The sequence below is a fragment of the Orycteropus afer genome, unplaced genomic scaffold, assembly GCF_000298275.1.
Source record: "Orycteropus afer afer isolate SDZICR_OR568_19922 unplaced genomic scaffold, OryAfe1.0 scaffold00100, whole genome shotgun sequence".
Classification (NCBI taxonomy): Eukaryota; Metazoa; Chordata; class Mammalia; order Tubulidentata; family Orycteropodidae; genus Orycteropus; species Orycteropus afer.
Window position 1 is genome coordinate 1,126,754 of NW_006921687.1, and position 15,385 is coordinate 1,142,138.

At 36.7% G+C, this 15,385-nt stretch overlaps 1 protein-coding gene across 1 annotated transcript in view; it reads right to left on the minus strand.

The window, feature by feature from the left end:
- CUNH12orf40 (chromosome unknown C12orf40 homolog) overlaps positions 1-15,385 on the minus strand; it is a 99,681-nt gene that overhangs the window by 33,843 nt on the left and 50,453 nt on the right. Inside the window, exons 10-11 of the mRNA XM_007943184.2 lie at positions 14,321-14,381; positions 6,687-6,750 (exon numbers count right to left, since the gene is read on the minus strand). Coding sequence (XP_007941375.2) covers positions 6,687-6,750; positions 14,321-14,381 — 125 coding nt within the window. The remainder of the gene's footprint in view (positions 1-6,686; positions 6,751-14,320; positions 14,382-15,385) is intronic.

Here is a 15,385-nt window from a genome sequence, read left to right on the forward strand (position 1 = left end):
CAGGATTTTGTTAAAGACTTTTGCATCTATGTTCCTGAGTGATATTGGTCTGTAGTTTTCCTTTCTAGTGTTGTCTTTCCATGGTTTTGGTATTGGTGTTATGCTTGCTTCATAAATGAGTTTGGGAGTGTTCAATCTTTTTCTATGTTCTGGAATAGCTTGAGTAGCATAGCTGTCAACTCTTCTCTGAATATTTGATAGAATTCTCCAGTGAAGCCATTAGGGTCAGGGCTTTTCTTTGTGGGAAGTTTCTTTATGACCTGTTCAATTTCTTCCCTTGTTATGGGTCTGTTCAAGTTTTTTATCTCTGAGTGGGATAGTTTAGGTAGGTCTTATGATTCTAGAAACTTGTCCATCTCCTCTAGGTTCTCAAATCTATTGGAGTACAGTTTTTCATAATATTCTGTTAGTATATTTTTTATTTCAGTTAGTTCTGTTGTGATGACACCATTTTCGTTTACAATTCTTATGATTTGGATCTTCTCTTTCTTTTCATTTGTTAGGTCTGCCAATGGTTTATTGATTTTATTAATCTTTTCAAAGAACCAGCTGTTTGTTTTGTTAACTTTCTCTATGGTTTTTTTGTTTTGTTTTGTTTTCTGTTTCATTTATTTCTTCTCTGATCTTTATTATTTCCTTGCTTCTAGATACTGTAGGATTCTTTTGTTGTTCTATTTCTAGTTGTTGGAGTTGCTAGAATGTTGATTTTGCTTCTTTCCTCTTTTTTGATGTAAGCATTTATTGCTATAAACTGTCCTCTGAGTACTGCTTTCACTGTGTCCCACATGTTTTGGTATAATGTATCTTCATTCTCATTTTTTTTCTAGGAATTTTTTTATTTCATTTTTTATTTGTTCTGTTACCCAGTAGCTTTTGAGCAGTGAGTTGTTTAGCTTCCATATGTTTGATGCTTTCTCCTTGTTGTTCTTATTGTTAAATTCCAATTTTATAGTTTTGTGGTCCAAGAAGATGCTTTGCAATATTTCAATGCTTTTGAATTTATTGAGGCTTGTTTTATGTCCTAACATATGGTCTATTCTGGAGAAGGATCCATGTGCACTGGAAAAGAATGTGAATTGTACTTTTGTTGGGTAAAATACTCTGTATATGTCCAAAAGGCTAAGTTGGTTGATTGTATTGTTGAGTTCTTCTGTATCCTTGTTGAGGTTTTTTTTTCCAGTTGACCTGTCCCTCTTTGAAAGCAGTATGTTAAAGTCTCCTACTACTATTGTACAGTTGTCTATTATCCCTTTTAATTCAGTTAATATTTGCTTCACGTATTTTGGAGCACTTTCATTGGGTACATAAATATTTATTATTGTTAATGTCTTCTTTGTTGATTGACCCTTTCAGCATCATATAATGTCCCTCCTTATCTCTTATGATGTTTCTCACCTTAATGTCTATTTTATTACAAATCAATATTGCTACTCCTGCTCCTTTTTTGGTTTCCATTGGCTTCATATATTTTTTTCCATCCCTTAACTCTTAATTTGTTTTTATCTTTGTGTCTAAAGTGGGTCTCTTGTAGGCAGCATATCAATGGGGCTTCTTTTCTTATCCAGTCTGCCACTCTTTTTCTCTTGATAGGTGCATTTAGTCCATTCACATTGAGTGTAATTAGTGATAGGTATGAATTGAATGCTGTCATTCTATTATGTTTTTTTTTTTTTGTCATGTTGTTGGTGTTTCTTTGGTCCATATACTTTTCTGTGCTGAGTTCGATTTGTTGGCTCATGCTTTCTCCCTTTTCTTCTTTATAGTTGGTTTTGTGCTTATTAAACTCATATGTTTTCTTTTCTTCTGGATTTGCTTAGAAGGGTTGTTATTTTTCTCTGTGGTTACCTTGGAGTACATTCTTGTCTCTACATTTTTAGAACAGTGCATACTGTGAAAACATTGTACTGTTTTCCTCTCCATTTGAAAGTCTGTACCTACAAGTTTTATTCCCTCTGATAGGTTAGTTGCTGTTGTTGTGTGCTGATTGAGGTCCTTGGTTTTTAAGGTACACTGTTTTATGGTCTTATTTTGAGTATCTATTTCTGATTTGGTTTTAGTGTTGATGCCACATATCCTGGTTTTGTTGATCTCTGTTGTGGGTTCTCTATTGGAAGGACTTCTTTAAGCATTTCTTGTAGGGTTGATCTGGTTTTCACAAAATCCTTTAATTTCTGTTTGTCTGAGAATGCCATGATTTCGCCCTCATATTTGACGGATAATTTGGCTGGATATAGGAGTCTTAGGAGCTCTGGTAGTGTAGTGCCTAAGGCACTTGACTGCTAACCACAAGGCTGGTGGTTCAAACCCACCTGCCACTCCTCGGAAGGAAGGTTAGGCAATATACTTCCGTAGTGATACTGCCTCAGAAACCCAAGGAGGGGTCGCTATGAGTCGGGTCTGACTGGACAGCACATAACAACAACAACAACAACATAGGATTCTTGGTTGGAAGTTCTTTTCCTTCAGTGTTTTATAAATGCCGTTCCATTGCCTTCTTGCCTGCATGGTCTCTGCTGAGTAATCAGAGTTCAGTCTAACTGTTTGATTATTATAAGTAATATTTCTTTTGTCCCAGGCAGCTCTCAAATTTTTTTCTTTGTCTTTGGTTTTGGAGAGTTTGATTATAATATGCCTTGGTGTTTTTCTCTTGGGATCTATCTTGTGTGGGGTTCTATGAGCTTCTTGGACAAATATCTTTTCTTCCTTCATGATATGGGGGAAGTTTTCTGTTAGCATATCTTCCACAATTTTCTTGGTGGTCTTTTTCGCCTCTTCTTGTTCTGGAATTTCAATGAGTCTTATGTTGTTTTTCTCATGCCATCGCATATAATTCTTAGGTTCTCTTCATTTCTCTTAAATCTTTGTGCTGATTTTTCTTCATACAGGCTAGCGTCCAGGGATTTGTCTTCTAGTTGGGATATGTGTTCTTTAGCCAGTTCTAACCTACTCTTTTGTGCTTCTACTGTCTTATGTAATTCTGTCATTTTGGTATTTATCTTCTACATTTCGGTACTCATCTTCTGCATTTCTAACTGCTGTTTTTGTATGTGTTCTGATTGTGCATTAATCTTATTATTTTGTTCTTGAATGATTTTCCTGAGGTCTTCCAGGGAACTATCTGTGTTCTCCTTGTTTCTGTTTGGGGTTTCCTTAGGCTCTTGTATAGCTCTTTAAACATTTCTTCTAAATTCATTCTCAGATAATTCTATTGCCTCTTCTTCCTCCATGTATAATGAGAACTTTGTTTGTGATTTTGCTTCTAATATCCTGTCCTGTTTTTTTGTTTGATTTGAGGTTGCCTGTTGTTTCCTAGACATTTTAAGGTTGTCCTTAACTGTTGGTTATGCATTGTTTTGTCTTGGTTTTATGGTTTAATATTTTGAAAAGGTGAACCTGGTGTATTTTATTTTATTTAGTTATTAATTCAGGTATGCTGGGTTGCTCTGTAGTTTTCTTTGTGATGGTAGAGTCATTGTGTGGAATGTGGATATGGGTTTCTGTTTGTCGTAAAGAGGGTTTAGAGTTTGAACTGGGAGGTTTTATGTTGGCTGAATGTGGTTACTTCTGTTGGATGAGTGAACTTATTGGAGGAGAAGGTGGGAGCAGAAAAAGGAAAGTTTGCTGTTGCTAGGGGTGGTTTCTAGGGCTTTGAGCGGGCCGCTACCAATGACATCGTACTGTTACTTACAGGCCCACAGCTCAATTTCAGCAAAGACTCCAGTTGTTAGGGGGTCACCACTTTCCACCAGGCTGAGACACATGCAAAAATCCTGCTCCCGAAGACCCTTGGCACCAAAAAGCCAACCCAAGGCAACTTCCCTGCTCCACGATCTGCTGTGGGTGTTTCTCTCTCTGGCCCTCCCTGCCTGCAGCACCAGCTCAACCTGCCCAGACCACAATTGGCTCAGGAGTTCCTCTGTGAGTCCGCCCACCTGCAATGCCAAAGATGTACTCTGTTTCAGCTACACTGGAGTCAGGAGAGTGCCTGCTAGTAATCTGTGGTCCCAATATTAGTGATAAAGTCAAGTGCAGACCTCTAAGGTGACACAAGCCTATTCAGTGACCCACTGATGGGGGAGTGAGCCCACACTCCTGGAGCACCAATGAATTCTCTGCTTGGGTTTCAGTGGTGGACGTGCCCATTTGCACCCAGCTGACCCAAGTTACTGATAAAATCAGGTGCTGAAGGTAGATCCTTGGGGTGATTCCTAGTATGCTGGTGTGGTCACTGGTATGCTGGTATGGTGTGTCTTCTGCCTTGACCCAGGGAGATCTCAAATGGTCATTCTCAGCTGCCAGTTGCTCCCTAGGGAAGTCTCTAATGGCCTTTCTTGGCTGCCTATCCGTGCTCCACAGCATGGATCTTCTTTTGTTTTTTTCCCCTGTGCCTTTCTTCTAATTCTACTCCAGAGTTTGGTGCTCTGACTCAGTGAGCTGTTCAGAGCACCAAAATCCCTAATTCAAACTGCTGTACCTAGTTTTTCAAGCACTACGATGCTAGAGGGAAACAGCATGGTGATTACTGACAAGACTCCATTTGAATCTCTCTGAGTCTCTCTGACATCCACTTTGATCTTTTCTTCCTTTCCTGTCTTTTTAATGACCTTTTGATTTCTTCATGGATGATGTTCTTTATGTCATCCCACAATTCCTGTGGTTTTTGGTCATTGGTGTGTAAAGTATCAAAACTGTTCTTTAGATGCTCTCTAAATTCAAGGTCATATTTTGGCTCTCATGGACTTGTTTTAATTGTCTTCAGCTTAAACTTGAACTTGCATATGAGCAATTGATGGTCTATTCCACAATAAGCTCCTGGCCTTGTTTGGCTGTAGATACTGAGTTTCTCCATCACCGCTTTCCACAGATAGAGTTGATCTGATGCCTGTGTACTCCATGTGATGAAGTCCATGTATGTAGCCTTTGTTTATGTTATTGAAAAAAAGGTACTTGCAATGAATAAGTTGTTGGTCTGGCAAAATTCTATTATACAATCTCCATCATCATTTCTAACACCAAGGTCATATTTTCCAACTACCAGTGACTCTTCATTTCCAATTTTGCATCCCAATCACCAGTGAAAATCAACATATCTTGATTACATGTTGGGTCAATTTCAGACTGCAGAAGTTGGTAAAAATCTTCAATTTCCTTGTCATTGGCTTTGGTGGTTGGTGTGTAAATTTGAATAATGGTAGCATTAACTGGTCTTCCTTTTAGGCATGTGGATATTATCCTGTCACTGACAACATTGTACTATAGGATAGATCTTGAAAATATTCTTTGTGATGATGAATGCCATGCCATTCCTCTTCAATTTATAATTCCTGGAATAGTAGATCATATAATATCTGATTAAAAATGGCCAAAACCGGTCCGTTTTAGTTCAGTAATGCGTAAGATATCAATCTTTATGCATACCATTTCATTTTTTACAACTTCCAATTTTCCTCGATTCATACTTCGTATATTCCATGTTCCAATTATTAATGGATGTTTTCAGCTGTTTCTTCCCATTTTGGGTCTTGCCACATCAGCCAATGGAGGTCCCAAAAACTTTACTCCATCCACATCATTAAGGTCAACTCTACTTTGAAGAGTCAATTCTTCCCCAGTCATATTTTGAGTACCTTCTGACCTGGTGAGCTCATCTTCTGGCACTATGTCAGACAATGTTTCAGGACTATTCATAAAGTTTCCCAGTAATATATCAAACAGTGTTTCACTGCTATTCATAAGGTTTTCACTGCCATTTCTTTGGGAAGTAGATGGCCCCTTCCTTCTTCTAAGTCTGTCTTAGCCTGGAAGCTCCACTGAAACCTGTCCACCGTGGATGACCCTGCTGGTATTTGAAATACTGGTGTCATAGCCTGTCGCCTCAAAGCAACACACAAGCCACCACAGCATGACAAACTGACAGGCGAGTGGTGGTTTTGAGTAGTAGTAGAGGATTAAACATTTGTACCACTCAGGGACTCCCTATTTATACTGGATTTGGGACAATTCATAGTTTCTCCACAATCCCTATTGATGTGGCTATGTTATAAAAGCGCAAGGTTGGTAGGATTGCCAAATTGTTGTTGTTGGTTGCCGCTGAGTATATTCTTACTTATGACAAACCCATGTATGTCGGAGTAGAACTATGCTCCATAGGGTTTTCAAGGCTGTGACCTTTCAGAAGTAGACTGACAGGCTTATCTTCCTAGGTGCCTCTCAGTGGGTTCAATCCACTAATCTTTTGGCTAATAGCCAAGTGCTTAACTGTACAGGCCATTTGTTTGCCTCAGTTTACATAAAGTTCAAAATCAAGCAATGAAAAGTCTATGTATAATAAAAGTTACAGAAAACAAATTCAGGATAATAGTTACCTCTAGGTGGCAGAATAGGAAATACAATTGAAGAAATATTCAAAGATATAGATTATGTATTATTTCTTAAACTACATGATGTGACAAGGATATGTGTTTTATTGCTCTTCATTAAATTGTGCATATCTATTTTAAATACTCATCATCTATATTGTATATACAAGTAATTTTAAAGAATCATTTACATTTACTAGTATATTCTATCTATGAAAAATATATTTGCTTGCAAAAAGCTAAAAAACATTTAAAATTTAACTGATGATTGTTGTTTAAATGACAGAGGTTTTTAAAGGGATAAAAGGCTTATACAGTTACCCTGACAGATTTTCTTAGTAGATGTTGGCCTGTCTTTTAAAGAACATGTTCCTCTTTCTTCCATCAAAACCTAGAAGAAAACAAAAAATTTTAACAATTCTCAAGCACATACAGTAATATCCACTTATATCTGTCCTATTTCAATGTTCTCATTCAAAATTCAGAAAAGTTATTTTGAAACTGTACCAATTCATTTTATAGCATTCTTCCTTTCTATTACTTTAACTTAACAGTCCAATACTTTAGACAGTGCACCACCAGAGCTCTTTATTACTTTAATTCAAGAAAAATGCTTTTATATCTAAGAGGAAAAATTAGCCTGTTAGGAGCAGTAAGATTAAATTAAATTGTTTTCAAAACAGAAAGCAACAGAATAGAAATTGCAGAAAAATCATTTATAGACAAAAACGAAAGGTTTCTGATAATCACAGTAAATGCAGTTGAAAAAGGCAGGCAATTGAGGGACTTCTTTTGTCAGTTTGTTTATCATTTCTTAAATTGATATCAGTTTATTTATTTTAAGATTTTTCCTTTTTTTTTAAGCTCTTAGAGATATAAATTTTCAGTAGAACATATTGTTGGTTTGGTATTCATCACTTTCTATATAATACATAATTTATTTTTATTTCCTTCCTTTTTCTTCTAACCCAAAGTGTTTCTTAATTACCAGGGAGTTGATGGAGATTAAACATCTTTGTTGGTTTCTTATTTTATTAAATTCTGATTAGAAAATTAGCTATGAATCTCTCTGCTATGGGCTGAATTGCATCCCCCTACAAAAAAGATACACTGAAGTCCTGACCGTTGCTCATGTAAATGTGACCCTATTTGGAAAAAGAGTTTTTCTTTTGTCGCCTTAATGAGGGCATACCAGAATAACATGAGTCCTAAACCTAATCTCTTCTCAATGATGTCTTATAAAAAGAGCAGAAGAGACACAGAGAATCTCACACACAGGAAGAAGAGACCATTTGGGAATCATGTATAAGCCAAGGAATGCTAAGAAACAACATGGCTACAGAAATGAAAGACAGAGTAGAACTCTGCCAATGCCCAGAATCAGGGAACCCTGTAATAATCCTAGACCCACTTATTCTACCTGGAGTTGTCTACCACTCTGTTCTGTCCCTACCTTCTACTTATGGTGGCCACTGTTGATTTCCTCCAGGAAACTTCACTCCCATCACCACCACCTGACATTGGCAGAATCTAAGACTTTAGCTATGGTTCCAATGTACCTTTAGTTCTGGGTAGACATCACATATTAAAAGTACCACACCTACTCTGCCCAAAGAACTCATTACAACACCCGATCCCCTTTAGGCTCCATCAATGAGTTTCTTTTCTGACTTGCTCTAGGCACATTCAAGTTGCCAGCTTTCAAGATATAAAGGTAGTCAAACAGAGTTTGGTTAAGTCTTTTAAACTATTAATAATTCCTTTTGGGGTGAAATACATATATATTATTCATATTTTGGAAAATGTGAGCTCTTTAAAGTAGTAACAGGAAAGCATCCGATACTACAGACCACATCTCTCTCCCTGAACGTCTCTTTTTTTTCTTCCCTATGACACCACTCTTCTAAGACTCCTCAGACCTTTCTAGTAGTTCATTCTAGATCTCCTTTGTTGGCTTCTTTTTCACTTCACATCCTCCAAACTTAAATGGTACAGCTCCTGGAGACTCTGTCAAACTTTGTTATTATCTTACATTATTATACATTTTCTCTTGTGAATCATGTACATAAATGTATTCAGTTAAAACTTCTCCACTGAAAACAACATATCTCTCCTGACCTTTGTTGTTAGGTGCCACAGAGTCAGCTTGGACTCATAGTGACCATATGTACAACAGAACAATTCACTGCCTGGTCCCATGCCATCCTCACAATCCTTGCTACGCTTGAGCCCATCATTGCAGCCACCGTGTCAATCCATGTCATTTAAGGTCTACACATTTTATGCTGACCTTCTACTTTACCTTACCAAGCATGACATCTTTTTCCAGGGAATGGTCACTTCTGACAACATGATCAAAGCAGGTGAATTGAGGTCTAGCCATTCTCACTTCCTAGGAGAATTCCAGCTGCACTTCTTTCAGGATAGATTTGTATTTCTGGCAGTCCATGGTATTTTCAGTATTTTTTGCCAACACCACAATTCAAAGGCATCAACATTTCTTCAGTCTTCCCTATCCATTGCCAGCTATCACATGAATATGAGCCAAATGAAAATACCATGGCCTGGGTTAGGTTCATCTTAGTCTTCAAAGTGACACCTTTGCTCTTTAACACTTTAAAGAGGTCCCTTGCAGCAGATTTGTCCAGTGCAATATGACGTCTGATTTCTTGATTGATGCTTCCATGGGTGTTGATTGTAGATGCAAGTAAAATGAAAACTCTGACAACTCCAATCTTTTCTTCATTTATCCTGATACTGCTTACTGGTCCAGTTGTGAGGATTTTCATTTTATGCTGAGGTGTAATCCATATTTAAGACTGTAGTCTTTGAACTTCATCAGTAAATTCTTCAAGTCATCTTCACTTTAAGCAAGCAAGGTTGTGTCATCTGCATATTGCAGGTTGTTAATGAATCTTCAAATCCTGATGCCGTCTTCTTCTTCATATAGTCCTGCTTCTCAGATTATTCGCTCAGCATACAGACTGAGTAAGTATGATGAAAGGATGTAACTCTAACATATACCCTTCCTGATTTTAAACCATGCAGTATCCCCTGGTTCTGTTTGAACAACAGCCTCTTGGTCTTTGTACAGGTTCCTCATAAACACAATTAAGTGTTCAGAAATTCCCATTCTTCACAATGTTATCCATAAGCATTTATGATCCACACAGTTGAATGCCTTCACATAGTCAATAAAACACAACTAAACATCTATCTGGTATTCTTTGCTTTCAGTCAAGATGCATCTGACATCAGTAATGATAGCCCTCATTCTACATCTGCTTGGGAATCAATCTTGAATTTCTGGAAGTTCTCTGTCAATGTACTGCTGAAACCATTTTTGAGTTATCTTCAGGAAAATTTTACTTCCTATGATATTAAAGATATTGTTGGATAATTTCCACATTCTGTTGGATCACTTTTCTTTGGAATGGGTACAAATATGGCTCTCTTCTAGTAGTTGGCCAGGTAGCTGTCTTCCAAATTTCTTGGCAAAAACAAGTAAGCATCTCCAGTGCTGCTTCTGTTTGTTGAAACATCTCAGTAGGTATTTCGTCAATTCCGAGAGCCTTGTTTTTTGCCAGTTCCTTCAGTGTAGCTTGGACTTCTTCCTTCAATACTATTGTTTCTTGATCATATGCAACCTCCAGAAATAATCGACCAATTCTTTTTGGTAGCGTGACTCTGTATGCTCCTTCCATCTTGTATGATCCTTCCTGAATCATTCAATATCTTTTGATGCTTCTTGCATCATTTGATATCTTCCCATAGAATCCTTCAATATTGCAACTTACAGCTTGAATTTTCTCTTCAGCTCTTTCAGCTTTAAGAAATTCTGAACATCTTCCCTATCAGTCTTCTAACCCCAGGTCTTTACACATTTCATTATAATACTTTGCCTTCTCAAGCTGTCCTTTGAAATCTTCTGTTCAACCCTTTTATTTCATCATTTTTTCCATTTGCTTTAGCCACTCTATGTTCAAAAGCAAATTTGAGAGTTCCTTTTAACATTCATTTTGGTCTTTTCTTCCTTTCCTGTCTTTTTAATGACTGTTTGATTTCTTCATGTATAATGTTCTTGATGTCATTCCACAAGTGATCTGGACTTCAGTCACTGGTGTTCAACGTATCAAATCTATTCCTCAGATTGTCTCTAAAGTCAGGTGAGATATCATCAGTGTAATATTTTGGCTCTTGTGGACTTGATTTAATTTTATTCAGCTTCAACTTCTGACCTTAAAACCTATATAGTTAAATTCCTACTATACATCTCCACAAAACAACTCAGTGGCAGTGACTTTGGTTTGGGTATGCATATCCATGGAGATTACAGCTTTCTGAAAGGACCTCAATTGACCTCAACAGATCACTCTTAACTCATCTTCTGGTAGAAATCAGTTCCTCCTCTGAATTAAGAGTAATGCTATGTATTATTTTTAAAAATACATTACAAAATGTGTAACACTCAAGAACAATTATCTCTCTCTTGTAAGAATCCAAAGTAGATGTTCCTTGTCAGTAGGCAATTTTTCTCCTTGTAGTGATTTAGAGATTTAGTACTTTCCATTTTGTGGCTTGATCATCCTTTTGGGCCTTATTGCCATCTATCCATTAGAAAAAGAAAGGTAACAGGGAGAAGGCATTACAACTGCTTCTTTTTTTCTTTTTTAATGCATTTTATTGAAATATAATTTATGTACAGTGAAATACACAAAATTAAAGTGACACGGGTCAATGCATTTTTTTGTTGTTGTTGTTCCCTCTCCTCCCCTCCCATCCCTGGCAACCAACAAAGAAAGTTTCCATTTATTTTGTCATTTTGTTCTTCTATTTTCTTTCAAAATTGTCCAAGGGTTTTCTCTGTGTCTTCCTTGATCTGTCTCTCAATTCGTTGAAGATACCTAAATATAATTCTTTTGAATTCCTTATCAGGGAGTTCCAATGCAGTTTCTTTCTCAGGGATGTGTTTTGGATCTGTATCCTGGTCCCTTGTTTCTCCTGCTTTATCTTGCTCCTTTGTGTGAACTGTGATGTTCTTTTGTCTCCAAGTTTTGTGATGTTTTTGTATTTATATTTAATTGGTGATTGTATGTTGGAGTGATTTGCCCATGATTTTCGTCATCTTTATTTTGTTTGTATGTTATCTATGAAAGCAGGGTACTGTGTTCCTCTATTCAGTAGTTGACAGCACTTATACATTCAGCACCTGTCCCTTTTCTTGTCGTCAGCCTCTTGTATGTCTCTGCTGACCTTGGCAAACAGAGCCTATTCTTATGTCCCTGGAATCCCAATGAAAATGCTGTCACTTTAAAATCCAAAATGGTTGCCACTTGTAAAGATTCAAAATGGCTGTACCCTCCATCACTTTAAATATCCAAAATGGCCATGCGCTCAGTCACTTTATATAACCAAAATGGCCACCATTTGTAAACATTCAAAATGGCTGCACCCTCGTTCACTTTAAATATCCAAAATAGCACCTCCTGTAAACATTCAAAATGGCTGTGCCCTCGGTTACTTTAAATATCCAAAATGGCCACTGCTTGTAAACATTCAAAATGGCTTTGCCCTTGGTCACTTTAAATATCCAAAATGGCTGCTGCATGTAAACAATCAAAATGGCTGCACCCTCCAGACAATGGAAAGTCCACAGCTCAGGTTGTCTCCCTCCTTGCTGTTTCCCTTCCTTACTCATAGGCCACTAGCACAGTTATCCCTGCAACCCTTGGTGACCAGGGCTGATCTTTAGGTCAATTCTCAGGTCCCAACATCATTTGGAAATATTCAAGTTGTTGGTCCCATCAGAGTAGCTGACAGTCCGCAGCTCTGACCATCTCTGTACTTACTGTTTTTGTTCAGGTTCTTCTACTAGTTGGTTCCTAATCCACTTCTGTATTTGTTGTTGTTGTTATGTGCCATTGAGTCTGTATAGTTCCTTTCAAAGCTCAGGGCTCCAGGATTATCTTCTGTATTTCTGACAATTGGCTTTTCTCTTTGTTGAAGAGGGTCTGGGTCGCTTGTCTGCCTATTCCTCCACCTTACCGGAAGTCCCCACAACTTCTTAAAAAGCTTGACTTGAAAATGATGCACATCACTTCTGTTTACACTCCATTAGTGAGATTTATCCACATGGGTACACCTAGATGTAAGAAATATTAGGAAACACATTCTTTGGCTGGGTAGCCATTTCACCATGGAACTCTATTCTATAAAAGTGGGTACAGCTAAACTTTTCTGCCACCCCTTTCTATATTTTTTATCATGGTGATTGGCCGTTTCCATCAACAACCCATTTACCCAAGTCATAAATCCAGGTTTTCCTTAATGTCTTCCTTCAACTAATAAAAAAATCACTGAGTCCTATCAAGTCTAGATCTCCTAAACCTTTGTGATAACTCTTCCTTCATTTCTATCCTTACTGCCACAGCCCAACTTGAAGTCCTCATTATTTCTTGCCTGGCCTTGAGTCTTGCTGCTTCTCATTTCTCTTCTTACTATTGCTGGAGTCAACATTTTAATACTATGATGGCAGCATAATCCACTGCTAAAATTTCTTCAGTGTCTCTCTGTTCAGTGATATGAAATTAAACTGTTATATATCATACAAAATCATTTATGACCTGGTCCTTTGAATTATCCACAACTGTTTCTTGCCACTCCCCTAGCCATATAATTTATGCTATACTAGTAGCAGTAATAACAAAGAAACAAGGTACTTGTAATTTCTAAAATAAACTATGCTGCTAATATTTTAATTTCTACCTATCTGCTCCTGCTGCTCAGACAGCTTGTCCATCTGGTAAACTCAACAATCAATATTCAGCTCAAAAGTTAATCTGTTTTATAAAAGCTTCTCTGACTACCTATGAAACTTAGAAGTGCCTATTAGTAGGCTTCCACTGCACTCTGTAGAAATTTCAATAGGAGAAATTTATCTTAAGTAAATTTTATTTCTGCTTCTATCTAACTGCTAGATTACAGCTTCTTTCATCTCTGTACCTTACAGATTGTAGTGCATAACAGAATGTAAGCTTAATGAGAATAAAAACTGTTTTGTCACCACTGTATCCCCAGTCTGGCATATATGAGAGAGTCATTAAATATCTACTAAATTAATTGATATGTACTCTATGCATATTTATTAAAGAGAAAACAATGTGTATAGTTGCAAATATATAGGGCAGGAGTTATTGAATCCTGGCTTAGACCTTATAGCATTAATCTGCTTTGCTAATTAAAGTACATAAAGTCCCTAGCACAGTGCCTAGAATGTTGTAACAATCATACACCCTTATTATGAGCAAGGGTTATAACATTACATAATAAATATTTATATATGTTCCAATATTTTCAAATATAGACCTATGTCTACCTGTGTGACATATTGAAACCTAAAGCATTTTCATCTTGGAGGAAATTTTAAACTACTTATAGAAAGTACTTTGTTCCTCTCAAATAAAGTACATTATAGTTTCTGTAAAGGTGCTATTTTTTCTCTCTCTTTTTTTTCCTTTTTGTTCCTAGCTTGAAGGATATCTTAGGGTCATAATCTCGGGGATTCTACCAGCATTCATCAAACCTGTCAGCCTGGTCTTCTTTATGATTTTGAGCTTTGTTCACACTTTCCCCCACTCTATCTTATTAGACCTCTTATTTCAGAGCAGGCAGCAGTGGTAGCCAGGAACCATATAGTCCTTGCGAAAAAAATCAGACATAATGAAACAATTAGTCCAAAGGACTATTGAAGCATGTGAACCTCAGCCTCCACGACTCTGAGACCAGAAGAAAATGTGTTATTATAATTTCTAAATATAGCTACAATTTACCCAGAGTAAGAAAAGCAGAGATTTGCCATACAAAGAAATTTTTCATTAAAAGCTAACCTTAAGTTAAACTAAATTGTAAATACTAAAATTTGACATGACAATGTAAATAGTTAATTATAAAATGTGCTTTACCTCACCAAATCCAATGTCCCATGATTGCTCACACTGCAATTCTTCCAAAGGGATATTACCCCTAAGGATAATAAATAAGACAGCATTGATATTTGCTTTCTCTCTGAAAATTATTATTTCTAAATTATAGTTTCCAAACTTGGCTGCAGATCAGAACTTTATGGGAATATTTTTAAAAATAAATATGGATATATCCTATCCCAAGGAGCCTTTTTATGATGTGTGGGTCGAACTCACCATTCTGTATTTTAAAATCACCCCAAGTGACTTGACTTGGTAGCCAGGTTTGGGAATCATGTTCTATGTAATTTTCGTAAAATATATTCTAAAACTCAAGGACTAATGCTTTGTTATTCACTCATAAGCTTCTGGCTCTTTGGAGACTTCACAATAAAGAATCTAGTTTGTTAATTTTATGAAACAAATTGTGAATCTACTTTTTAATTAATGTGAATGTCACAAAACCATGAAGAGAGCATCTATATACTTTTGTTTATACGTATGTATTTTAGATACCTCCATAAGAAAGTACCATTAAAATAAAAATTTATTCTAGTTTATGATTTTAAATCACTAATATTCGGTTAAACCAAAATTATTATCCAGAAGGTTTAGACTCTTTTGAAACTACTAGCAAAAAATAAAGTTTTATCATCTAAGAACTGCAAGTCATTATATAGAAGAATCAATAAGGCAGACTCCAAGGAATAAATTTTTAAAATGAGTCCATAATGGGTAAGATTAAAAAATCACCTTAAACACAGAATATTTTGTATATTAGCATCAATAAGAGCAAGCAAAATCTAATGGAGCCTAATTGTCTTCACAGAGAAAAATAATAATGATGATAAAATGTTATCAGTAACAAGGTGAGAAAAGTGGTAATCCTGAACATAGAGAAAACAGGGAGTCTCTGAGAAGCAAATGTTGAAAATGAAGGCAGGGTTCCAACCCTAGAATATAAGCTGTCCCATAAACTGTTCATATGCTTGCTTGCTAATGATTAACATTTGAATTCTATGCGTGCTCTGGAGGCATAGTGCCTAAGGTATTTCACTGCTAACC